The 10531-nt window shown below is 39.8% G+C and overlaps 1 protein-coding gene across 5 annotated transcripts in view; it reads left to right on the forward strand.

Annotated features, from left to right (window-relative positions):
- The window catches only part of LOC138669636 (complement decay-accelerating factor-like), a 227758-nt gene extending 218036 nt beyond the window's left edge, over positions 1-9722 (forward strand). For 4 of the 5 annotated variants that reach the window (XM_069756290.1, XM_069756292.1, XM_069756291.1 and 1 more), the window contains one exon: positions 1251-3011. In XM_069756290.1, the coding sequence (XP_069612391.1) occupies positions 1251-1305 (55 nt within the window). In that variant the 3' untranslated portion in view covers positions 1306-3011. Of the gene's footprint in view, positions 1-1250 lie in introns of all 5 variants that reach the window. The other variant, XM_069756294.1, reaches the window with a different exon arrangement.
- The last annotated feature ends 809 nt before the right edge of the window (positions 9723-10531 follow it).

Consider the following 10531-nt stretch of genomic DNA (forward strand, 5'->3'; position numbering starts at 1 on the left):
ATGCTGGGAGTTATAGTTCTCTCATTGGATTTTAAAGCAGCACTCCAGTGTTATTTTGCAGTGCTGGAGTGGTGCTTTAAATATAAGCCCTGTGCCCCCATTCTTGTACTCACCCTCCAGCATCTTCACATAGTGCTTTACAGACACCACACTGGTCCCACAGCTTCCAACATAATAACATACTATTATATATAATAACACCACATATAATAGTATGTCATTTATGTTATTAAATATTTTACCACATTTTTTAGCTTCAACTATTTTTTTCCCCTATCTTCCACCTCTCAAACCTGGGTGCGCCTTATAGTCCGGTGCGTCTTATAGTCCGAAAAATATGGTATATAAAAACGTCAGCAAGCAGCTCATTAAGTGGCCCATCAGAGTCTCAACAACTTTGTTCCTTTCAGTTTAGGTGGCAAATAGTTGGTGACAGATTACCTTTAATTAATCGAACCTTAGTGTATTTGAATGTCATGTCTTTGCAATCCAGTAGCATTTTTCTTCTTTTAGAGTTCTTCTTTAAAAAACCTTTTGGGGAAGGGTTAGTGATTAATCCCTGGAGGGTTAAAAAGCAGATATGAGGCCCCACTTGAAATACCAATATATTTTTCCATATAACACTCACTGCTTGTCATTTGTATACATGTTTGTTTCTAACCTTTCGTGTAAAGTATTTGTTCAATCACAATTTGCTTCTGCGCAGCCTTGTTTCACAATCTTTTTGTCTCCACGTGTTCCCCTGACATTAAGTGATTACCGTAAATGTCTTGTAAGAATGATCCTCGCATAAAATGGCCATCTTGCAAAAAGATTTTAAACCGTTTACTTCCGTAAACTGTCTAATTGCCTTTTACCTTCCTTCAAAAGCAGGGATTAGAGCTTTTAGTCCTCAAAATTTGTACACTAGGAAATAATAAGCAATAAAATACGTTCATGACATTATGACCCTTAGGCGCAAATGGAAAGTACTAAAATGATAAGCAGATTACAGAGTTATTGCAACTAATAACAGGTTTACCCCACAAGCTTAGACTGGGTTAGATTATATGAAATAAGTTTTCGTTGGATTTTGAGGACTTCAGCTGTTGTTCCTGTTTTTATCATTTAACGTTTGTTAATCTTTCTTTACAGCCTTTGACTTCTGTTGCTTTTTCTCTGTAAATTTTTATAACGATATTTTCATCTTAAAATCCTTAGTGTTTTTGCCCAAATCTACATGGTAATATGTTTGTGATTTCACCTTTTAGGAAGTCTAAATCTGAAACTCTTGATGTGCACTACACTGCTTGCAACGATGCATAAATACACCTGAAGGACAGCGAAGACCTTTATGCAAATGTATACCTCTCTGAGCACTGGACCGTTTGTGACGCTTCATCATGACCTCCACTCTGGAGAGTGGGGCGAACGACACAATTCCTTTTCGAGATGGCTTTAAGCTGCTTCCTAAGATAACTGTGCTTCATGTGTGCCTATATAGTCATCCCCTTATCTCTGACTAAGAATAAGAACCCTATTACTTGGCAAATAAATTGCTCGCAGAGACCATTGATCAATGATATCGCATTTCCTGGTGTAATAGTGTTTATATGCCGCAACTAATGTGAGGTTTCGCACAAATGATTGTATAATCATCTGTACAAATCCCTGGGTTGTGCTGCCTACAAATGCTAATTTTTATACATGCATAAAAGATGAGATCAATGACAAGCACTTAATCTTTTGCCAGGGGATTGATAGGTCTTTTTACATGTGGAGATAATTATAAAACAAATATTTTTATGCATAAATGTATAGATGATCATGGCCTCTTGTTTAATGCCCTTTAGATAATGCAATAGAAAACTATATAAATATATTTATGCAATTTTCACATGAAGATCCTGAGAAAAGTGGGGTCCAACTGCAGGCTAAAACAAATTCTCACCCTAGTGTTTCATGTAACCTATACATGAAGAGACCATGAATAACTTTGATAAATGTTCTATTGTCAAGATTATAGGATAGATTATTACTAGTGTATATGAACTTCAAAATTTGTGCCAGATATATACAAATGGCGCATATGGCATAATTCTGCGCAAGTTCCTTATTACACTTTACTCATACATTTCTCAGTTACTCTGTTTAGTACATGTTGAGAGGATAAGCTTTCCAAATCTGTACATATCGTGACTTTTGTGTGTTGGCGGCCTTATTTGTATCTGTATTACTATCTCTGATATTTTAGAGTAACCACAATGACATTTTTGATCTCTGTACCCCAATTTATACATTTACAAATGTGCAATAATTTCATGGGGAAGGTAATTTCTTTTATTCATTTCTGCGATAAAAAGTGTGACTTATATTAATTTGTCTAATATAAGTGACTCTTGTTCAGGACTTTTGGCAAAAAGTTGTCTGCGATGCCGTAGGAGAAATAAAACCATTTTGCTGAAGCCGGATTCTAAAGGCCAGTAATCATATTTTTATTAATATTATTGGAGACAGCACTATAGATCTTCAAAATATGCCATTAGGTTATTTTAGTGGAATTTACAATGATAAATCTGGGCATTGTAATTTCTTTTCACCAAAATGAAGGTGCAAATTTCTTCAGAACTTCTGCGCAAGTTGAGAAATTTTGTATGAAACCACTTTTGTTATGTCAGGAATGTACTGTTCAGGTTTAACTCTTGGATGACTTAGGGATATACTGAAAATGTAAGTTTGCTTAGATTAGATGGCAGCCATGCAATTTGGCCTTCAGGTGACAACCCTTCAGTGTAGACTGAATAGTGACACCCCCGACTATAGACTGATCATTCCTTTTAATAGAATTGTACTATTCTAGTATTACTAGTATTGTTATGAATGTGATCTAATACCTTGTTGTTACTTTAGCCAGCTAATTATTGCCACGCTCGCCAATCAATTGCACTAGAGAATAGACATTAGAATAGACATTAAAGCTCTTATTAAAGGGAATCTGTCACCCCAAAAATCGTATATGAGCTAAGGTCACCGGCATCAGGGGCTTATCTAAGCATTCTGTAATGCTGTAGATAAGCCCCCGATGTAACCTGAAAGGTAAGAAAAACAAGTTAGATTATACTCACCCAGGGGCGGTCCCGCTGCGGTCCTGTCCGATGGGCATCGCGGTCCAGGTCCGGCGCCTCCCATCTTCATACAGTGACGACCTCTTCTTGTCTTCCTGCAGCGACTCCGGCGCAGGTGTTCTTTGTCTGCCCTGTTGAGGGCATAGCAAAGTACTGCAGTGAGCAGGCATCGGGAAAGGTCAGAGGCCCAGCGCACTGCAGTACTTTGCTCTGCCCTCAACAGGGCGTACAAAGCATGCCTGCGCAGGAGCCGTGGCAAGAAGACAAGAAGAGGACATCATCGCATGAAGATGGGAGGTGCCGACCCGGACCACGCACATCGGACCCGAAACAAACCAGGACCGCCCCTGGGTGAGTATAATATAACCTGTTTTTCTTACCTTTCAGGTTACATGGGGGGGCTACAGAATGCTGGAGATAAGCCCCTGATGCCAGTGGCCTTAGCTCATATACGATTTTTGGGGTGACAGATTCCCTTTAAGGCTGGGTTCACATTACGTTTTAAAAGTCCGTTAGACAGACTGCGTTACGCGGTGTAATGTAGTCCGTTAACGCTGCCATTAAGCTCTATTTCGGGCGCATCGCTAGCGCACGCCCAAAATGGGCGTGCACTAGCGATGTGCCATCATTGAGTGACGGTCCCTGGGACGTGGGCTGCAGCGTTCCCGGGTCCGTCACCGCTAGTGCAGATAGAGCATCTGCTAGCTCTATCTGCACTAGTGATACGACATGTCGGCACTTGCGTTAACGCAGCCCGTTTAACGCATGTGTTAAATGGGCTGCTTTAACACAATGTGAACCTAGCCTAAGGGGGACTTTTTATAGCTTTATATGGCATATAGCTTTATATGGCAATCTAGATCAGCTTTCAATTGCTATTGCTTATGATTACCTTGCACTTCCTTTTAATTTAAATATAGGAGCGTTTTGTTTCGTCTGTCTTGTTGCATACTTAGTATAAATTATTACTTTGAAATGAAGGAAAGTAATTTACTTGCAGCTAGGTCAATTGTACTGTGTGCTACCATTTTCAGATTGAATGTAGGGAGTCAAATAAACCGACTTTAATGAATTTCAAGTTGAGTGATTTCTAAAGGTGTCTGAAAACCTATTTATTATTTTGAATGTAATGTGATGAAAGTTGTTTTTTCAAGTATTAAATTTTTCTTAACCCCTTTCTGTCATCAGACGAAATAGTACGTCCAATGGCAGAACCCCGCTCAAACTCTGACAGTGGCATTTAATAAGCGCTTCCAGCCAACAGGCCGGAAATGTGCACACCAGTGACCCTGTCACGTGATCGGGGGTCATCTGCACGTCGGCATGACAAACAGAGGTCTCCTTGAGACCTCTATGGTTGTTGATGCCGGATTGCTGTGAGCGCCACCCTGTGGTCAGCACTCATAGCAATGCTGTAATTCTGCTACATAGGGGCGATCTGAGCATCGCCTCTATGTAGCAGAGCCAATCAAGATGTGCTAGCTTCTAGCCTTCCATGGAGGCTATTGAAGCATGGCAAAAGTGAAAAAAAAAAGTTTTTAAAAATATGAAAAATAAATAAATTAAAATCACTCCCCTTTCGCCCAACTCAAAATAAAACAATCAAAATAAATCAAACCTACACATATTTGGTTAAAAAAAAAATTAACCTGATCGCTAAACGGCGTAGCGAGAAAAAAAAATTCAAAACGCCAGAATTATGTGTTTTTGGTCACCGCACAATGCATTAAAATGCTAATAACGGGCAATCAAAAGAACGTATCTGCACCGAAATGGTATCATTAAAAACGTCAGCTCGGCACGCAAAAAACAATCCCTCACCCAACCGGAGACCGTGAAAAATAGAGACTCTACGGGTATCTGAAAATTGCACAATTGTTTTTTTTAAGCAAAGTTTAGAATTTTTTTTTGTCACTTAGATAAAAAATAACCTTAACATGTTTGGTGTCTGTGAACTCGTAATGACCTGGAGAATCGCAATGGCAGGTCAGTTTTAGCATTTAAAGAACCTAACAAAAAAAGCCAAACAAAAAAACAAGTGTGGGACTGCATTTTTTTGCAATTTCACCACACCTGGAAGTTTTTTCCCGCTTTCTAGTACACGACATGGTAAAACCAATGGTGTCGTTCAAAAGTACAACTCGTCCCGCAAAAAATAACCCCTCACATGGCCATATTGATGGAAAAATAAAAAAGTTATGCCTCTGGGAAGGAGGGGAGCGAAAAACGAAAAAGCAAAACCCAAAAAAGGTCCAGGGGGTTAAGGGGTTAAAGAGAATCGGTCAGCGCATGTCTGTTTTATCAATGATTGCATTCCCTATAATATAACTTTGCTGAGATATCTTCTAAGGCTACTTTCACACTTGCGTCGGTACGGGTCCGTCGCAAAGCGTCGGCGCGACGTACCGACGCACGTTGTGAAAATTTGTCACAACGTGGGCAGCGGATGCAGTTTTTCAACGCATACGCTGCCCATTGTAAAGTCCTGGGGAGGAGGGGGCGGAGTTCCAGCCGCGCATGGGCGGTATGAAATGGTGGACCCGACGTACGAAAAAACGTTCCCTTGAACGTTTTTTCATGCCGACGGTCTGCCAAAACATGACACATCCAGTGCACGACGGCCGCGAGGTACGGCCATACGTCGCGATCCGTCGGCAATACAAGTCTATGGGAAAAGACCGCATCCTGATGGCACATTTGCAGGATTCGTTCTTTTCCCAAAACGACACATTGTGACGGATCTAAAACGACGCAAGTGTGAAAGTTGCCTTAGACGTTTGTGTTGTGCTGTTCTCACTGGATTTTACTTTTCCCATTACGATGATACTTATCCCTACATTTTCTGACACCATCTGCACTAATTGGATAATATCACAGTTTGGAAAATAGTAATGCCAAGTTCTTAATTTATTGATCCATTTACATGGAGAATAATTGCAGAAGAGCTGACAATATGCAGATTTCTAATAAAGATGGCTCTGAATCTTCTCATGTGTAAGACATTTAATGAAACGGACATGTCAGAAGATTTATCACAGCTGAAAAAAAATCTTTCCTTATGTCCTAGTAGGATATATATATATTCACTGCCAAGAACTAATTGTTAGCCTTAGGCTATGTGCACACGTTCAGGAATGTCTGCAGAATTTTCCTGAAGAAAACCGGACTTTTTCTGCAGGAAATCCGCATGCGTTTTTTTTTTTTTTGCATTTTTATCGTGTTTTTTGCACATTTTTTGGGGGGGAATTATTTGCGTTTTTTTTCCAGGGCTTCCCAATGCAATAATATAGCGGCAAAAACGCAAAAAATCTGCAAAATTAATTAACATGCTGCGGTTTTTACAGCGATGAGTTTTTTTTCGTGGAAAAAAACACAGTATGTGCACAAAAATTGTGGAATGCATTAAAAATTATGGGATGCTTAAAAAAGCGCAAAAAATCCTGAACGTATGCACATAGCCTTAAAGGGGTTTTTCCATTTCCGAGATCCTATTCCAATATGCAGTAGGTATGATAATAATAATGTTAGCAAAGGCCACCAATTAGAAATGTAGTATAGTTTTTCTGATTCACTATGTCTCTTTCATAACTATGTCTCTTTCATAATGTGCAATCTTTGCAGGACCTTAGGTATTCATGGCTATGACTAGAGATGAGCGAATGTCCTCGGCTCTCCTTATTCGTCAAGCTGTAGTGCTTACTGAAGAAGATGCATCTGGAACCTGGATACCTGGGGCACTCCCGATGATCAGCTATTCAGCGCCGCAGCTGCATGTGTCGCAGCTGTATAAGGCTGGTTTCAGACGTGCGTTCCTGTGCGCTGCGGATGGCAGCGTTTTTCCTCTGTGAAGCTCCGCCTACTGCCTTCTGAGTCCTGCATTTCCCATGTCCCTGTGTACCGAATGTTAAAGATAGGGACGCAGCCGGCAGTAGGCGGCGGAGTCTGGGCAGAGCTTCACAGAGGAAGCCATGAGGAAGTACGCTGCCATCCGCAGCGCACAGGAACGCGCTGAAACCAGGCTTACAGTCGTAACACATGCATTGAGAGCCTGTTTGTTGGGCTCTCCAAGCATGTGTTGTGACTGCCACACAGCCGCGTACCCCAACACGCTTTTCACGTTAGCTTCATCAGGGGGTAAAAACTCTTTCCATATGACCTAGTAGAACATATGGATATCCGCTGCCTAGAGCAGTGTGTGTTGGATGTATGTCTGGAAATACTTTCAAAAGATTGTTCCTGTCTGAAATTACTCACATTGGATAAATTCAACTGCATGCATCACCCATGAACACTCATAAATATATATGTGTTGTTTTGCAGTCTAAAGGCTTTTTTTTTTAAAGATGCCACTGCATTCCTAGTCAACCACACAGGTAATACAGGTAACGAAAATCGGGTATGCCAGCATACATTTGGTTTCATAGTTGTATGGAATCACAAGTCCATACAGTTCAAGATATAAACTAATGTGTTGATCCACATAATTTTCAATAGGACACGTTTTGTATATATTTCAGGGCTACTTCTTGGTGCATGCATCCAATGCACACTGAAACACTGTAAATAGAGAATCAACAGATAAAAATTGAGAATCCTGAGTTGTTAACTTTTATTGGGTAACTAAAACAATTCAGCATGGCAAGTTTCAAAACCCTTTTTGTCACACGTTTTAATAAATGCAATGCCTTAAGAGTAATCAGTTTATGCCTCTGCACCCCTACACACATACATACACACTCCTTTTGTTACAGTTCCTAAAGGCACTATCAGCACAGAATGACTGCTCAAACCAAGTGCAGTCCGCTCTGTGCATCATCGGGGGAGCCAGTCATTTAAAATCACCATAACACTTGCTTGTTTTCCCTCAAATTACATCCCCTTTTCCTGTTCTTTGACAGTCCTGGCTTAATAGAGCCAGAAAAGAGTGGAGTTAGATGAAAACCAAGCAGATGGAAGGTGTATTTAAAAGGCTCCGTCATGAAACACCGAGCGCCTGTACTTGGTGTGAACAGTCATTCTGTACTAACAGAGTCTGGAGGAGAGTGATATTTTATTGTCCTCTTAGATCTGTTCCATGGTTGCGTTCCCCTCTCAAGTTCTGAAGGGCAGGTTTCTTAAGAACTATAGAGGTTGTCCCTAAACTCTGGACAAGTAGCAATTCTAATTCACTATCATTTTAATTAATTTAATTACTGTATTTTTTGGATTATAAGATGCTTACCAGGGGGTGGCTGCAGTGCAGCAGGCTCCTAGGAGGTAAGATGCAGGGTCGCTGCTGCAGGAGGCCGGCAGTGGAAGGAGTGGGGCGATGCTGTGGCCCGGGCTGGGAGGAGGGGGTGTTTGGCTGCGGCAGCCTCCGGGCTTTCACAACATGTTGGCAGAGTCCACGCACTGTCTATTGTTTTCACTGCAGTGGACTACGGGAAAATGGCCATCGGAGGCGGCGCATGCGCTGATTGAGATCTCTGCTCCCGAGATCTCAATCTACACACTTTCCGCCTTCGACAGTCATTTTTCCCCAAGTCCAACTCGGTGAAAACAAATAGAAGTGCGGGGACTCTGCCAACATTTTTTGAAAGCTCATATTGAAGAAGTTAAATATTCCAAATGAATAAAATAAAATGTGGATAAAATCCATTTCTTGAAATGTATTTGTTGCCTACATGTCCAGACTTTAGGGACACCCTCTACAGTGAGCTATCCATGTTACACCGTCCATTCTTGTGTGTTTTAAGATGATTAATTTGTACTTGCACACACTCATAACTGAGGTTTTATCTTTTGCTGCTACAACTGCTTGTTCATTTAGTTATATTGATGACTTTGCTTTATGTCACTTGATTTATTAACCACATCATTCATGCATCCATGTATTTAAAATTTCAATTTTCATCTTTATGACCAATCAAACACATTGCAAATATACATTTTTGTGTCACATTCATAGAGTACTACCCGTTCTCAAAAAGAATGTATTAAATGTTCGCAAATTTATTTGAATGTAAGTCATGATACCCCACTTCCTATATAGATGCCACTAAATTTGCCTCCACAGAAGTGCTGGGTTATTGCAGCCAGTCCCATAATGGTTGTCAGATGGTGAAGACAACCTCTCTTACTACCCGTGTATCAGTTGGGACAACCTCTTTAATTATCGTGAGTGCAGGTAGCAGCACATGAAATATTTGTGACATGGCTGGAAATGTATGTGCTAGCTGTCTATCGTTTTCATATTACTCAATCTGATTTCTTTTCTTCAATCCTGATATACAATTATGAATGATTAATATTTTCAATGTTTTTGTTTGTGTGTGATCCTGTTCAACAAGTGAAAAAATGACAGCTCACTTAGGGGATATGACATAGAGTGTGATGTGTCGTTTTTGGTTTACATTCATTGTTCTCCATCAATGCTGAGAAGGCTTTCATCTAAAGTATCCACCATCCAACATTGAGGTTATGTTGTCCTTGAAGTAAAAGTTGAATAGTCATGTGCACCTTAGGACGTCCTTGATGGCTGTGAAGCACTATTTTTTAATGCTGCATTTCTTTTTCATATTTGTTCTGTTCCATTTTCATATTTTTATGTAATAAAGCTTGGATCATATTCCCAAATTATCTTGTCTCCCAAATGTTCATATTGTTCTGTGCTGCAAATAAATAAAAATCGTCTCTGCTGATATAAAAAAGAACCAGAAATATATGGGAACAAATGTTTAACTCTCTAGTAACTGCAAATTCTTCCATAACTCCTTAGTGATGGAGCCAATTTAGACTTTCGTGAACAAGCCAGAGCTTTCAATTCTGAACATTGTCACTTTGTGCCGTAATGACTCGCACCATATTTCTGTGATTCTGCCAGTTTTTTCCTGCCACTTTTTCCTTTATATTAGTGGTAAATATTTGTCAATTATGATTTATTTAAAAAAAATATCATATATTTGATGAGAATATAAAAAAAATTGCAATTTTCATTTAGAATTGTTCTACTCTTAAACCAGAGAGCCATATCACAAAAAGCTAATAAATACAATTTTCCTCAAGTCTAATTAATATCAGCAACAATTTTTAAACTTCCATTTATTTTGATTGGATGTTAGAAAGGTTTACATTTTTAGGGATTTTGCAGTCATCTCATTTTTACCACTTTTTAAAACTGGAATCCCGGTCTCTCTCTTTGCATTATGCTGCTCTCATAAAATAAACCTGATGGCAAATTCCCTTTAAACGTAGGGATTGGCTACAGAGCAGTTGTTTCTTCCTCCTTCTACACCTTGATCCCCCTGCACAATGATCCTCTAATCAGTTCTTTCTTTGCTTGCATACTTAACCTATGTGACCTATGGTCAGTTTGCCTGCTGTGGGACATAAAGGGACACAAGAAGTGTGTATGTTTGAAGAGACCTGATAAGTATCAGATCGTTGTG

This window comes from Ranitomeya imitator, chromosome 3 (genome assembly GCF_032444005.1).
Source record: "Ranitomeya imitator isolate aRanImi1 chromosome 3, aRanImi1.pri, whole genome shotgun sequence".
NCBI lineage: Eukaryota > Metazoa > Chordata > Amphibia > Anura > Dendrobatidae > Ranitomeya > Ranitomeya imitator.